The sequence below is a fragment of the Chamaea fasciata genome, unplaced genomic scaffold, assembly GCF_029207755.1.
Source record: "Chamaea fasciata isolate MVZ Bird 193981 ecotype frontalis unplaced genomic scaffold, bChaFas1.0.hap1 SCAF_5, whole genome shotgun sequence".
NCBI lineage: Eukaryota > Metazoa > Chordata > Aves > Passeriformes > Sylviidae > Chamaea > Chamaea fasciata.
Window position 1 is genome coordinate 9,422,576 of NW_027094090.1, and position 16,398 is coordinate 9,438,973.

General features: G+C 35.0%; 1 protein-coding gene across 6 annotated transcripts in view; it reads left to right on the top strand.

Moving 5' to 3' along the window:
* Window positions 1-16,398, top strand: part of PCLO (piccolo presynaptic cytomatrix protein) — a 322,274-nt gene that overhangs the window by 240,376 nt on the left and 65,500 nt on the right. For all 6 annotated transcript variants that reach the window (XM_066182777.1, XM_066182779.1, XM_066182780.1 and 3 more), the window contains exons 14-18: window positions 3,116-3,166; window positions 4,016-4,146; window positions 5,766-5,792; window positions 9,253-9,346; window positions 15,364-15,435. In XM_066182777.1, coding sequence (XP_066038874.1) covers window positions 3,116-3,166; window positions 4,016-4,146; window positions 5,766-5,792; window positions 9,253-9,346; window positions 15,364-15,435 — 375 coding nt within the window. The remainder of the gene's footprint in view (window positions 1-3,115; window positions 3,167-4,015; window positions 4,147-5,765; window positions 5,793-9,252; window positions 9,347-15,363; window positions 15,436-16,398) is intronic.

The window sequence follows — 16,398 nt, forward strand, 5'->3', positions numbered from 1 at the left end:
TGAGAGGCAGTTCTTTCATAACAAACATAGCTCTTGTTGACTTGTATAGTTTCTGTTCATTGACTTCAGGCCAAGTTTATAATGGTGTAGAGCTCTGTTAGAAGAGAAAGCTCATCCTTTCTGGAACTGCTCTTTGCCTTGGGCTGACAGCACTTCTAGGCAGCCTTGCCAAAGTATCATGACAGACTAAATATCCACTGCCTAGCTGTTTTTGCAACTGTTCTTATTTTTAGCAAGTACTTTTTTAAAGATTTTTGTATAGAATATACACTCTAGAAATGTTGTAGTCTCTGCCATGTTCTGCAGTGCCAATTTTCTCATGTTTAATGTTGCTACAGAAGGTGATAGTGCGTAGTGCATTGAAGCCTGGCATTAACCAGTTTCACCTCAGGGTCATCACAACCTTCTTGAGCAGGTGTGATGGCATTACAAAGCACCATCTCTTACACGGGGTGTGTGAGTGCATGCAGGAGTATCAAAAGTAATTAGACTGAAAATAGATTAGACATCAAAGGAGAGATTTAACCCTTGAAAGCCTTGAGCTGACAATATCTTGTGCAGACCTCTTTCTTTCGCAGTGTAAATGCATGATCATTCTATGGTGCAGATTACATCCAGGACATAAATGACCTATAGAAACATTTAATATGAAGAATGGATTGCCACTTTTTCTTTTTTTTTTTTTCTGAATCCTCAGATCCTTTAGGTTCTAAAAAAGCTAGGAAATACTTCCCCTCTTTACAAATTAAGCCTCACTGAGCCTGTCATAAAGAAAGACTTATTTGCATCTCTATTTCTCCATTTGGAACCAGGTTCAAAATTGGCCCAGCTCTGAGCTGCAACTTGGACCTTGAGATGTCTCTTTCAGACTAAATTATTCATGTTTCTTTAAAATATGTGGATAATTCTTCATGATCAGTTTTAGATCTGCTGACATCAGAGAAGACAGAATATTTAATGTATTGAATCACAGCCTTGTAAATGAACTAGAGATTAAGCAATGATATAGAAACATATACGTGCACATTTATTTTTATAGACTCCACTTTACAAACTGCACCTTAACCACCTTTGGAAGTCTCAATACAAATTCATCATGCCCATTCCCTTCTCTATGAACTCCTCCTACATTATCCATACCCATAGATTCCATATTCAATGACATTCAGAGTGAACAAACTCATTATTCTTTGTATTCCAGCTCATGAAAAATGAGAGCATTTAGAATCTCTGGCAGTGATTTTGTAGCCACAGCACAGCTTCATGTTATTTTTGGTGTTGTCAGTATTGTCAGTGCTAGTACAGCCTGAGGTCAGGACTATTAAGTATAATAAAATCCATTTGTAGAGGTAAAGTATGAGAAATATAAGACATTAATGCCCTACTTTGAAAGACTACATGATGCTCAGGTAGCTCCCTGTCTTTGGCAAAAGAAGTGAAATTCACTCTCTGAATAGCCTTGTCAAGGACTTAACAAGTTTTAAGAGTATTTTGCTATCAATCTAAAATTTCATTTCAGATTCAGAACATTTTATAGACTACTGATGACTTATTTTAGCTGTTGGATGGATTAAACTTCTTTAAAAGTTTTGTAAGCTACCAAGTGAAGGTGATTATAAAACTTTTCATGAAAATAATTTTTCAGATGCAAATGCATTTACAGACAAATCAGTTTTGGTTTGGTTTTGTTTTTTGGTTTTTGGTTTTTCTGGTAAAGCTTGTGCTCATAAAGAAACACATCTGGAAGGCAAGGTAAAAGCAGTAAACCAAACAAGAATAAGGCAACACATGCCAGTAAATATATCCACATAACAGTCAGATTAGGGCTAGTTTTCTCCTGTGTTTTCATTATGATAGTGTTTAGCTGGGATTTTTCTGGTATTAGTTCTCATCTGTAGATCTGACTGATTGAGAGGATGTTTCTTCAACACAAACCTGAAAAGGGTAGGGCATCACCCTAACTTCGTGCTGTGGTGCAGGAAATGTGGGCACTTTATTGGCCTATTTTAAAGCAGTTGATGTCCAACATCCTGAAAGAGCCTTGGAGGGTTTTCTTAGAGTGTAGGGCAGCACAAAAGAGGCAGGTGGATTTTACTCTTCTCAGAAAGTGATAGAAATACAAATTACATGGACTAATGTCAGGCAGCTGCTCATATCTGAAGGAATAGGAAATGAGATCTTCCAGACCAGTCTCCAGAGAACAGCAAGTTTGTCCTTATTTGCACCCTATGTTTTCTGCTACATCAACCAAGGAAGCAGATATGGAGAGAATGCAAAAATATTCAAATCCTACTACTGAAACAGATCTTTCTTGCTTGACTGATAGCTTGCAGATTAAAGCTTGGTCCAGAGTGGCTTGAGGCCACCAACGTTTAACAGAACAACATATTTTTGTGAGTTCAGGATTCTAATCAAGTGGTGATAATATTTTCTACCAACAAACAGTAGAAAAAAAAAAGGCAGAGAGAAACATTAAGGATTTTATTGCTTTTTGTCAAAAAACCTAGACAAATTTAATGATAAAGGAGAGAGGAAAGTGATGACAGAAAATTTAAATTTCATGTCACAGAAAGAGTGGAGAGGAATTTGAAGATGAAGTGTAGCTGTGTTGGCTATCAGGAAACACAGAATAACGTAAAAGACATTCTATGAAGTGGCCTGCAATTGTGTAATCCACTGATTCACGTCACTTAGTTTTAGTACCATTTCCACTCTTTCTACCCACTTTCACCTGAACTCAGTTTAAATTAGAGTAACTTTTGCCTCTCTCTGCCTTTCTCATATTGACAGAAATATATGGCTGTGTTTATTTGGCATGGTCCTTTCTTTCTCTTGGCAGCATTCATGTTTATTAGACAGGTTTAATGCTGTGTGGTTTTTTCTCCTCTTGTCTGCTCGGACCGTAAAGATTTGGTGTTGAAGTTGTTTGATTCTGTACCTGCATAAAGGCTGATCAAATTGACTGGGCTGGACTTCAAGTGCTGTTGAAATACATAACCATTAGTTTTACAAAACAACTGGAGACATTTAAAAAAAAAATGTGGCAATACAGCAGCATAAACCACAGCTGTTAAAAAAATTAACTTTGAAAATCTATGTATTTTTAATCTGGCAGCCCACGGAAACTACAAAGTCTGCTTCTCATCCAATCACTGGAGAAATACAGGTAAATATGTAGTTTCTGCTGTGTAAATTGTTGATATTGGCTGTGTTTTTCTGTGAAAGAAATTTGCAGAAAACTATCTCCATCAACTTATTTCTTATTCAACTCCAATCCCTTAAAATGTTCCTAATGTAAATCAGTGCTTGATTTTTGCACTCACCTTTAATGTTGGATTATGAAATACAGCCAGAATAATGGAAAATGCTCCTGTTCCCAAAGGCACTAAAAGGATAGTTAAATTCATTCTAATCCTTAATCTTTGGCCACTTATTGTGGTTTTTCCTTAGAAATTCCCAGTCTGTTTACATGGAAGCAAGAACTGCTGTGAGTTTCTTATAGTGCAGTATATTTATTTCCATGCCATACCAAGTTTATGGTTATCCCTTAGGTAAATTGACTTTAGCCTTTTAAAACACTCAAAAATAGAACAGCAGAACAATTGAAGCCTAACTTCCTGTAGATTTCGGGGGGTGGGTTTCCTCCTTGATTAACCTCTCTTTTTTGTTAGTTCTAAGAGTCTTTCCATAGTATTATAACATCCTTGTCAGATTTGGCCCAGGTAGATGTGTGTAGTTAACACTTAAAAAACTGGCTGTTGTTCAGAATAATATCAAGGGTTCGAATTTCCTTTGCTTTTTCCTGATTGGAATATGGGTGTTTCCCTTTTTGTCAAGGTCCAATGATCTAGCATCTCATTCTAGTCAGGAGAGAGACAGAAACTTCTGAAATGTGTTTATTTGGAGGGAACATAGAGGTCTAAAACTCATTTTATTCAAAGGGTTTAGGAGATATTGAATCACTCAGAAAGTAAAAGTAACAAATAACCCCACTGTGTTTTAATGCATTCACTAGCTTCAAATCAACTATGACAAACACCTTGGCAACCTTATCATCCACATCCTTCAGGCAAGAAACCTTGCTCCCAGAGACAACAATGGTTATTCAGACCCATTTGTGAAAGTTTATCTTCTTCCAGGGAGAGGGTAAGTGTAGGACAAATTTTAACCTGAACTTTCTTTTAGTTTAGGTTTGCTACATGTCACTAATAAACAGAACTAAGAGTTATTGTTATAGAAAATCCAGGTGCAACACCAGCAAAAAATGGTGTATTTTTAATACGGAGTCAGATCCTTTTTCCAGGAGAATATACATACTTTGCTAATGACCTTAGGAATTTTATGATCATTTCTGCAGATATATGGGTGTTCTTTTGTGTTTCCTTTTAAAAATTACAATACGTGTAAAAACGTTTAAAATAAAAACAGTCTCAATGGAAATGTACTAAACAGATGCAATACTTTCTGTAATATAGAAAGCTGCATGTTAGGTTTAGCATGGAATGGTTGCTTCAGCTCAAGACAATCTGAATTTAGGATTGATTTGCAAACAAGCAAAATTAAAGTACCTGAGATAGATTTAAGGTTACAGTATAATACAAAAGCCATGAAATACTGGCCAAGAAGCAATCTCTCCATATGTATTTTATGGTGCTTTTTTTTTTAAGGTTGAAAATATGATTTTAGAAATACCACTTTTTTTTAATCTAATGACTATACAATCACCAGTCACTTTTTCAAAAATCATTGATTTTTTGACTCTGTAATTAAAAATAGCTTATTATTGCTTCCTTTAAAAAATATGTTTCTGATCAGCAATATTATAATTTTTTTTTAGCCTAATGTTACGGAATGTCATATATATGTGGAGAAAGCATAAGAATATGTGAATATGATAATGCTGCTGACGTTAGCGACACAATAGCGATATATCTAAAAATAAGCTGATGGGTCCGACTCTAAATTTCAAAGAAAGATTCCTGCAAACTCCCCTGCTTGTGTAATAATACTCATACTAAAAGACTCTTAGGATAGAACAATGCAAACAAAAATCTGTATTTCTGTTCTGCCCAAACTAACAGGAAAGTGGATGCTCAGGTCACAGTTCACCATTTGGTGCATGGGCAAGCACCACTAAACGCACGAGTGGTACAAATAAAGCCACACATTTTCTTTTGTGGCCTGCTAATTCCAGCTATACAGTATTCAATATTGTTCAGTAGCACTGGGACCAAAACTATTACTGAATGTAAGGGGAAGAGTTGCTAAAGCTTTAGAAGTTTTTAAATACACCTAAGACTCATGTGAAATGTTTTTCAAATCAACCTTAGTGGAAATTTTGCAGGTATATTCACTGATGTAAAAATAAGACTTTGAACTAAAGGCATGGTCAACCAATAACGTATCAGTTTAAACTTGTTGCCAAGTTATGAAGAATTGGATTTTAGTTTTGTTTGGGTTTATTATTTTAAAATGTGCCACTGTTACAGTTTTGCATGCAACTTGGGCCTTTAAGGAATAATGAAAGTTAAGAGCTTCTTAAAAGTCCCAGACTTGTTTCTGAAAGTAAAAACGTGGGTTGCTACTGAATAACTTTTATTTGTAGTTCTGTCCATGCAAGGCTTCTTATTCTTCCTAATGCCTCTATTTCCTTTGATTCTGATTCTAGAAACTCCCCATTATTCATGTTTTCTTCCATCTCTGTTCTCATTTTCTCTTACACTGCTTCCTCTGTGTTACTAACTCTGTAAATTCTGGATACGCAGACAAGTTATGGTTGTCCAAAATGCCAGGTAAAGTGCGCCGTCTTCCAATTTATTCTTTCATTTTTTGCATGCATGAATGGGACAATGAGCATGTACATTGAACTGCAAATTTCACTTGAGTTCTGATGGCATGAAACTGTAGTATGGTTTTGTTTGTCATTTACTAATTAGGTCATTTTCAGGAGCTGGAAACAAGTACTTAATGCCCCTTGGTGCAGTATTATTCTAAGGCCAAACTCTGATGACAAGCAAAATGTCTTTTGAAGTTTGGAAGAATTTGGTTCAGAGGCATCTAAAACATCATTCTTACTCGCTGAAAGTTAAAAAATAATTAACTGAGAACATGTATCAAGATTTTGAATGGTGGTACTGCCAAGAGAAACAGGCCCTGTTTGGTAAAGAAAAAGAATATTTTTCTCTATTTACCTTGCAGAGTGTATAGATATTAAAACCAGGTATAATTCTAGATGATTGCCCAGATGGACAATTAAATCTGCTTGACCAGATTTGTGGTAAACAAATTTAAAATTTACTTATTGAAATTAGAAGTGCCTTGTTTGTCCCAGAAACATAAGGCAAAGTTCAGTTCTCAAGACATGCTAATATCAATCCAGGCTAAGTACATAAGAAATATTCCAACCTCAATTTTAAATTTGTTCAAAAGTAATAACCTGACTAAGCAAGTAAGCTGATTAATTCCAATAAGCAGATGTCTATTATCTGTCTCTTTTTTAATTACTAAAATTATTTAATGAATGTGTTAAAATTACACATTTCGTATGTGTATTCCATGATAATTTTAACACAGTTATTCTATTCTGCTTTTTTCATTGTACTTAATACATTATATTATATATTGATAAATTAGTAATTAAGGAATCAGAGAGAAAATATAAATAAAAGAGATATGCAGTTTGTATCTTTTCACATCGTATACTCTTTGAATTTAAAATGCAAATATTTTTTATTAAGTGACATACTAGTGACTGGTTTAATGAATGCATTTTATTAAAGCATCTTCATCTGTTAATCTGTTAATTGTTAATCTGCAAATTGTTGGGGGGAAGGTGCATCAGGGGTATGAAAACTTAATGTGTTTGCTAGCTCCTTCCCTTCAGAGGCCTAGAAATCTTCATCTGCCATCCAGCTTAGCCTGATTCTGCACCTCCCTAGAAGAGGTCAAGGTCTCCTGCCTCCCTCTGCAACAGATACAGACCATAGATTACATGGATGTGGGAACAGCTCACCCTTACACTTTAGATCCAAATATTCCATGGACTTCAATGGAGATATTTCAGAGCTGCCATGTTAACAACAATTTCGTCTTTTGCAAGCTCTGGAACTCAACACTGCATGAATCACCTTCTCACATACTTAAAAAAAGAATCAGAAACTTTGAAAAGCTGATTAAGTTCTTCTGTTGCAAAAGGAGGTCCAAGGAAAGGGAATGTTGGTGACATTTTCTTGGCTGAGTGCAAAGGATTCTTTCCCACTCTTTTCAAGAAATGAAAGTATATAAGTTTCCTAAAACCAGTAGATCATAGGACATCTAAACAGGATGCTCTAGGCAGAGGATGCTTTTCTCATACCAGAGAGTGGGAAAAGAAGGCCACTGGGGGGCTTTAACATTTTGACTGCATTACTTAGTACTATTTACTATCAAAGTCTAATTTCAAAATGGATCCAGATTTTGTATTTCAGCTTTCTTTCCAAGATATGCAAAGATATATCATTGAATGAGTTTCTTTTTCATATGATCTGGTCCCCCTAGATTTTAAATCACCCTTGCCATTGTGTGCTATGGCTGATAGAACTCCGGAGAGCTGCTGCTTTCTTCTCATAAGCAGAGATGAACAGAGACTTTGTTTCATGGGTCCCAAACCCATCACATTTTTCAATAAACTGAAGGACAGTGGATAGCAAGATTTCCAAGAAAATAAGTGGAAATACATAGAATGTCTAGAGAGGGGGGGGAAAAAAAAAAAAAAAAGGAAAAATAGCTGCTTTCACTTCAATATATCAGGCTAGTAGGCAGCCTGGATAGGGCCACCTCATTTTGGAGAACAAAGTCACTCTGCAATCCAGATTAATTAGATAGGATCACTGCACAGCAGAATTGAGTTTATAGAGTGAAACTGCTGGTGCTGAAGTCCCAATATCAACATATGTGTGCCAGTTAAGTACATGCATCTTTCACATAACCGTAAATCAGAACCTGGTACCAGGTATGGAACATCATTAGTGACTGGCTGATTAAATGTGTTCCTGAGTGATCCTTCTCAGTTCATCTCATATGAAAGGAATTAGTACATTTGGTCTGGGACCATGCCACAGCGCGAATCAAAACAGTTAAATCAGAAGTTAGGATAGTACACTACCAAAAGTTATTGTAGGGGAACCATAAAAGAGTCTAATATGACCTACACAAGTTATTTTGTGCCATTTTGTCTTAGTGCTGGAGAACTATCCTGGGAAAATTTTGTTTAGCAATAGATGTAGCCGGTATATACTTGCAGATTGTCAGAAAGGGTTTCTTTACCTTAAATCTTATGGGTTTTTCAAAGTATTAAAAGATTCTCATGTTCTCATACCCAGATTTTTTGAGTTGTCCATAAAATTTATGTTAAATTAAAATTGGAATGAAAGGAAATCTAACATCAAAGCTCACGGAGCTAGATGAATCCATATTCTGTTTGAGATTAGTGTATTGCTTTCTCCACTCTCAGGAAATGTAAAGTACACTACAAAGCATTAGTGAATTTTCTTAAAAACAGGTTATGCAGCCAAACCTTAGTTCTTGGCTATTGACAAAAAAAAAAAAAAAAAAAAAAAAAAAAAAAAAAAGTCGTGATCCTGTAGCCCTTTTATGTTTCTTTCCTGTACAGTTAGAAGGATAGGCAGAGAACAGGATCAATAAGAAATTAGCGTTTCAATCATTAACAGGATATTAGTTACTTTATGGCATTCATTAAATGTGTTTGTGAGATGGGATTCCTGTAATTAGAGATTGCAACCTATAAATATAATGAATTTGTGCTACTTTAAAGTGCTAATGGGATGGTCATGGAAAAGAAATCAATGCATAATCACATCAATTTAGAATCAGAGCCCAATACCTACAATGAGAGGACAAAGTCTATGTACATGTGCTGACTGATGCTTTATCTTGAAATGGTTTTAGGCAGAGCAAGCCCACTGAAGAGTCAGGAGATGTTTTAAAAGACTATCTCAGAAAAGCAAAGAGCATACCAAAGAAAACATTTCAAAGACTGTCCCTGTCCTCTCATAACCCTGAATTGCTGCAGAAATGGAAGATACAGCTCTTTTCTTTTTCTGTTTTTTTTGTTTATGGGTGTTTTGGGGTTTTGTTGTTGGTTTGTTTGTTTGTTTGTTTGTTTTGGGTTTTTTATTTTATTTTATTTGTATTAGATCTGAAAGAAACAAAAAGATTGCTAATGTAATGTTTTATTCTTTTGTTCAAATTCAGTGCTGAGTACAAGCGGAGAACTAAGTACATACAGAAAAGCTTGAATCCTGAGTGGAATCAGACAGTCATTTATAAAAATATCTCCATGGAGCAGGTGCGTGACTGGTTGTGCTCTTCAGTTCCATTTGCTGCTTTATTATTTGCATGGTCTACAGTGCTCACTGTGAAGGAAGCAGTGCTACTGGCAATTCTCTGACCCCCTGTAAAATCTTGCCAGATTTAGGAGAAATTCTGAATTCTTTCATTGCTTTTGATAGCGCTTACTATGGAAATACTCTTCTCTTGCCCTTCTACTCATTAAAGTGGTAATTTCTGGGGATTGCACTCATAATCATGTTATAAGTGCAGATGTGACAATTTAAAAAATTATAATAGAATAAATTAATGAGGGGATAAATTAAGACGTAATTTTCTGAAGTAGAAATCAGTCACACTTTGTTCCAAAAGCCATGCAAGCTCACACAAAGCACAGTTCCTACCATTTTTTATTTAAAAATATTTATAAAATATAGATATACATTTTTAGATTTATCAGCAATTTATATCATTATCTTGAGATATGAATCACATGAAAAAGAAATTAGAAGATATTTGATTTCCTTTGCATAGAAAGATTTACCTCACGTCTGGAAAGGATGTCTGCAGAGTCTTCTCTGTTTCGTGGTGGCTTCTTAACTCCAACTGTGCTTCTGAAGCAGTATGAAGCAATTGAGTCCTCTACTCCTCCATCTCTCCTCAAAAAGGACTTTTTACCAACCTGAAAATTATATAAAAGGCAAAATAGTGATAGTTTAATTTCTTAAAAATTATGAAGTATGTCTTATAAATTACTGGATTTTCATACAGTCCTGAATCTTTTTGCCTTTCATTCTGTTTTGTTCTTGATGCTTTCAACTTCACTTTACAATGCCATTTAATCTTTCAGTACTTTTAAAAAGCCCAGAATAACCAGGTTCTTTAGTGAATAGATTTCCCAGTGCTTTTAATATTCTTCTCCATCACAACCTCAAGACCTCAATACAGTCTTCTCAATTTCAAATTTTGTTTTTTTCCCCTTCTTGTTCATTGAGAGGAACATAGATTAAGATACATTTTTGCATGGAGCAAAGGCCTTCCCACAGAGGGATTTACCTTGCTGCTCATGTAATCTACATGTCTGGACTTATACAGAATTATCTCAGATTTACTTCAGAGGTGTCCTGGTATAGGTAGTGGTTTGATGGGGCTTTCTCACTGCTTCATGCAGACTTTTAAAAATAGTAGCTATTTGACAATTAAAGCACCAGAAGGAAACCACACTGATGTTTGCCTAGCTGCAATATAAACCCTACGTCTTCTTGGTTTGGTGAAAGGGTTTGGTAAGTCTTTGCAATATTTCCAAGCTCAGCTTTCCATCTAAGAAAGATTTTTCGGTTTTCTAAATTTGCTTGGGGGTTCTGCTGTGACGTTTCACAGAGCTGTTGTTAAGAGTGCTGGGGTGTTGTAAATTCAATGGCTGTTTGGTGCTTTGCAAACAGATAATGATATTAATCTAGGATTTCTTGCACACTGATTTTAATGACAAAAAAAAAATCTTTCAACTTTGATGTCAGCTTTTGGAAAATTATTTGATGAAATTTGCCTTTAGTTTGCATGTTGAATGATTTGCACTTTTGCTTTCTGTTTGCAAATCCCCTCCTTTTCCCTTCCCCTGAGACTGTTATGCAGTGTTTATGGTTTTAAACGTGTCACACAGAATTGTGTGCAGAGAACACTGTTTCCTTCCATACCTTTCCATGGCCTGTATCTACTGCTAAGATACAGGTGTGTGTGACTTTTCTCCTAAAAAATTCCATGCCCTGGCATAGACAATCTACAGTGAAGCACACTCCTAAATCACAAATAATTCGATGCTGATGATAAGTATCCTCTACAGTCTGAAGAACTCTCACCATGTAGGAGACCATCATTTGTACTCATAACCTTCACAAATCTATATTTCAAAATAGTTACTGATATAAATAGAAATACTAGATAATAATTGCATTAGACTCAGAATGAGTGTTCTGTTCACCAAACAAAACTGCATCACACACTGTTACACAGTTAGCAGTCACATTCAAACATAAATTCATGAATTTTTATGTACAGTATTTCTTCAAAGAAACATCTTCTTTCCCCTGTGCTTTTTTCTCTCCATCAAAGCATGCATTGCTTGCAGACAGCAAATAAGTAGTATTAAATATTTCCTAATATGGTTCTTTTAACGTCACTGTCTAGACTTTAGCTGGTTGTACAATTTTTTATTTTCCTTTTCTCTTTCATAAACCAGCTGAAATTAAAGTTAAAATAATTCTGGGAGATAGATCACTCTTTGAAATGAAACAGACTTTTTCAAGGTTGGAATGATTAGTTTTATCACATTTATAGCAAATTTTACTTTGACAGTTGGAGAAAAAATAAATTAAACTGTGAATATTTAGCAATGTAAGGGTTTTTTTTAAGTAATAAAGTGGAAATAATTACAATTTGAGAAGAAGGCTGAGTACAAATTTTTCAAATGTTTTGCAGTAATTGCTAACTCAAGTCCAATACCTACTCAGAGCAAGAAAGAAAGCATTGGAATAATTTGAGGAAAAGATTATAAATGATGTAAGTTCTGTTGCTGATGAGGCCATTGGCATACTGTGTGACCACAGTGTACAGTGTGGTTTTCTTTGCCTCTATTTCTTACTTGCCAGAAAGCAAATAAAAACATTTATTTATATGAAATAATTCCATAAAGCAAATAGTTTTGCTGTAACTTTTGTCTGTAATTTGAAGCTAATATATTTAGAAAGAGTAATATTTTCAAAAACCTTGAGTGATGTGGAAGCCTATGTCTAATTTCCAAAAGTAAGGAAATCTTTTGTATGGATCAGTAAGATGTTGGTATTTAAATCTTTCTTGATATCTAGGAAAAAACAAAAGTAAGTTCCTAAGTTCCTAAAAGTTTTTTTGTCCTTGTACTTTGGTACAATAAAATGTTAAATATGAATGTAAACAAAAATAACTTTAATGGATTACCTAATACATTATTTTCTACTCATCAAACATCCTGACCTAAATTACAATATTTTGTATTATTCCTGAAGTAATTATAGTATTAAACTTTTAACATAGAGGAAAAACAAGCTGCATTAAAAGTATTTGTTTCCTAATGGAAATCCTAGTTTGAAATTTTCAAGGAATACGTGTTAAATATTTTAAGCAGTGCATATTTAGCTGTAGAGGCAGACATTATCCATAACATCCAGACATTTAAAATGAGAAACAAGCTCTTCTGTACCTCTGGAGTTGGTTATGCCTTCCATAAGAGACAAAAGTTCTCACATTGACTGTTTCTGAAAATTCCTTCATTTTCTTTAAATTATGGCTGTCCATAGACAGCCTAAAGCTAGAGTGGAGTTCGCATGCTGAAATGTGCTTCTAAGTGGATTTTTATTTATTTTATTTTATTGTTACTTTTTTTTTTTTTCACAATAAGGCCGAAATCAGCAGTTGTTTGGTAAGACTTTATTCAGAGTGTGCTTGGAACTCGGATGATGTTCACAGTATGCAGAAACTGCTTTCCTATTTTTTGTGACACTCATTTTCCTGTTGGTACATTGCCCACTTGCAGAAAGCCATGGTCAGACAGATAGAGGGTTCCTGCAACCCTTTTCAGTATTGCTGTCTGTTATATTCCTGATGAGCATTTCAACTTCAGGATTCACAACCTAAAACTGATGGATGGGAGGCCGAACCCTTCGTTGCTGTGATAACAAAATGGCTGCGTTTAAATTCAGCAGCCATTCAGTACTCTTTGCCACCATAGTGGTACATAGGTATCTCTTCAGAAAAGCAGATTTTCCTCTGCTTTGAAACTCATTTCATGCACTCTGACTAATAAAGGTCTTGCCATGGTTTTTCATTGTCATAATATTTTATAAAAGCTTTATTAAACTAAAAGGCTTAAAATAGATTTTGCAAAGTATAGAGTACTGTAAGTTTTCATCACAGTTTTATTATCACACTATTGCAAAAAAGCTAGCAAAGTGTGGCTGCAGTTGCTTGAAAATCTTTTCTATTTTCCCCTTTCTACCAAAAATTCTTCAAACCTTGGGGTTTTTTTTTCCCCATTTTCTGGGTCTATACATTCTTCCCGCTGTCTTTACGCAGTCATCAAGAAGAAATCTCCTCTCAAAATAGCAACAAGAGTGCCAGTACATTTCTGAAAAGTATTTGTGCTATTCCTTTTTTTCAAATGGTAAAAATACATATACTAATATAGCACCTAGCAGAAAATTGTATCATCCAGGAAGCCAAAAGCATCATGGACCAATGGGTGCTCAGCTCACTTTTTCAGGTTATTTTTGATGTTGCAGTTTAAATACTGTCTTGGAACAGCAAAGAAAAGATGCTTTATTCAGTCATAGAAATCAGCTTCAGAAATATTCTGTAAGAAATGTTCAAAAAATAATCTTTTTGTCCAAATTTTACTTTTATTTTTGCAAGGTATCTTTTAAAAGAATTCTTAAGAAGAATATTGCTTAATTATGTAAGAACAAAACAGAAAGATTAAAGAATTACTCTCAAATATTTTTTAAAAAAATCTTAGGTTTCAAGTCGTGTTGTTGCTTGCTTAAGGAATACATGGTTGTTGCTAAAAATAGTTTAATTCCCGTTTGTGTGGGTTTTCCAGGATATGCTGATTTGAATTTTCTTTTCACAGACATTGGCTCGCACAGTTGCGCATTTCTCTAAAGTAGGCTGGGAGCAGATGATATTCTGAATACATAATAATGAGATGAAATTATCACTTAAAGACAATTGCAGGTTATTAGAAACTGTCTGAGTCTTTTGCTGATTAAACCAAGGGGCAATGGATGGAAATTGATGAGATGAACCATTAGAAATCATGGTTCTAATAACATCAGTGTTGTGTGTTCAGTCCTGGATGAGCAGACCATCCACTTAGGAGTTGCACTCAGTGATCCTTGTGAGTCACTCCCAGCTCAGAATATTCTGTGGTTCTGTAAATATCCAAGAGTGCTTCCATTGCAAGTACATGCAATATGTACAATAATTGGTATAGCTTATCATTTTGAGCAATGACTTGATCTATTGCTGTTCCTCTCTGCCCAGCAGCCAATTAATAGAGCAGTGGGTGACAGGTTGCTTCTGTTAGGATGGCAACCTCAACTATCACATAAGAATTCTTCTTCTAAAATCTTTTATTCAAGTATGTGAAGAGTCCTCTTTTTCTCAGTAATGCTTGCATTCTTCATTTATAACTTCTCAGCCTAACTCAGCCTACAACCCACAGGAATTTGTCCTTCTCTCTTTCAAGCCACATGAATTTTTTACTGCCTTTCCAGCCTTTTTGCCCTAGCATGGAAAATCAGTAATCAATCCTGCCCCTACATGTCCTCAGAGATCCCTGGAAAAACACTCAGGTCAGTCTTTACAATAAGGTCAACTGCTTTGGTCAACAATTTTTCTGTCTTGTGCTCTCCTGTCTTATCAAAAGAATACTTGTTTCTTGATCTGGCCTATAGAAGAGTGCTTGACAAAGCTATCATGCTTAGCAAGATCTGCAGATAGTGGGTTTTGACAGCTGTCATTAATACCCAACAGTGCAACTTGTCCACATGCTTGGATCACTTGCAGGCTCTCATTGACTACCCTGAATTCTGCAGGCATTAAAGCATGGTCTTCACAGATGAGGTTGTGTAAGTAGGGTGTTTGATATAATACACTTGAAATTCACACTCAAATGCACTTCAGGCAGATGTCTGAGGTCATACAGATTTGATGATGAGAAAAGCTGCAGGAACAAAAAAATAGGGCCTTAAAAATCAGTTTGACTCTTGTAGTGGACATAAATTCTACCCGAAACAACTCCTTAAATAGGGCCAAGCACAAACCCATCTGGCTTGATAACAAATAGTAGCCCCAAATTATTTTTCCCTAAACAAGGTTGATGAGAGGGTGAAAATTGCCTACCTGTCACTAGGAAAAAGGATACATGGAGGAAATTATTAATAGAAACCACCATAAAGACTTGATCTGAAGTTTATGAGGTTAATTTTCCTTTTACTTGAATTGCAGCTGAAAAAGAAAACACTGGAAGTGACTGTCTGGGATTATGATAGATTCTCCTCAAATGACTTCCTCGGTGAAGTGAGTATCTTATTTCTTCCTCTCTACTAGTAATAACTGCAGGCTGTTATTTGGAGACTGTTTTCTTTCAAGGTATGGTACATGTGATAAGTAAAACTCATTTTACATCCCAGTTTTACTGATGTCTTCATAACAAATGGTCATGATTTTTTTTTTAATTTAGACATGAAAGATATATCCCTTTTATCTTGCTAACTGGGAGCAAGCTAATTTAGGACCCAAAAAAAGGTTAATTTGCTGAAAATGAATACTTTTTTTGAGTATGAGATAGCAACAACATTCACAGTGACTCCAGGGGAAATTCTTGTTATGTCTGAAAGGTGTTTGACTTGATTTTGCCATAACATAGGAAGTCTGAGGAGGTACTAGTCTTTGTAAATGATTAAAGAATTAAATTCTGAAATCAAGCAATATTTTAACACGTGCGCAAGTATCTTCAATTATGAGCAATTCAGTCTTGCTTATTTTTAGGATTCTGAAATAGTACTATCATTACCAAAGTATGACTGAAGGCAAAATCTAATCTTAAAATTAATAATAAATGAGTACTAATGGGAAGAAGGCCTTCTCTTTAAAAAACAAATAAATAAACATATGCACATATAATACAGAATTACCAGCAATAACTATGATATAAAAATAATTAAAGATATAATTGCAAATAAAGATTATAATTAGAAACAGAAGCACAGGAAAATTGATCACTCACAGAGAGTAACTGAGAGTATCTGGGCTCATTCTACATTTAATTTCTGCAAAAAAGCTACACAGTTCAGCTCCAGTTCCCCTTTGTGTAACTACCAAACAAAACAATCAGTGTCACTATTTGAACAATTAATAAAATAAATACATAGGAAGCTTCTACATGATTACTTATTTCCTGCATACTGTGTCCATATTCTTGTTGACTTCAGCATCTTTGTTCAAATGCAGGGCTTTACTGAATATTTATATCCTTGTTTT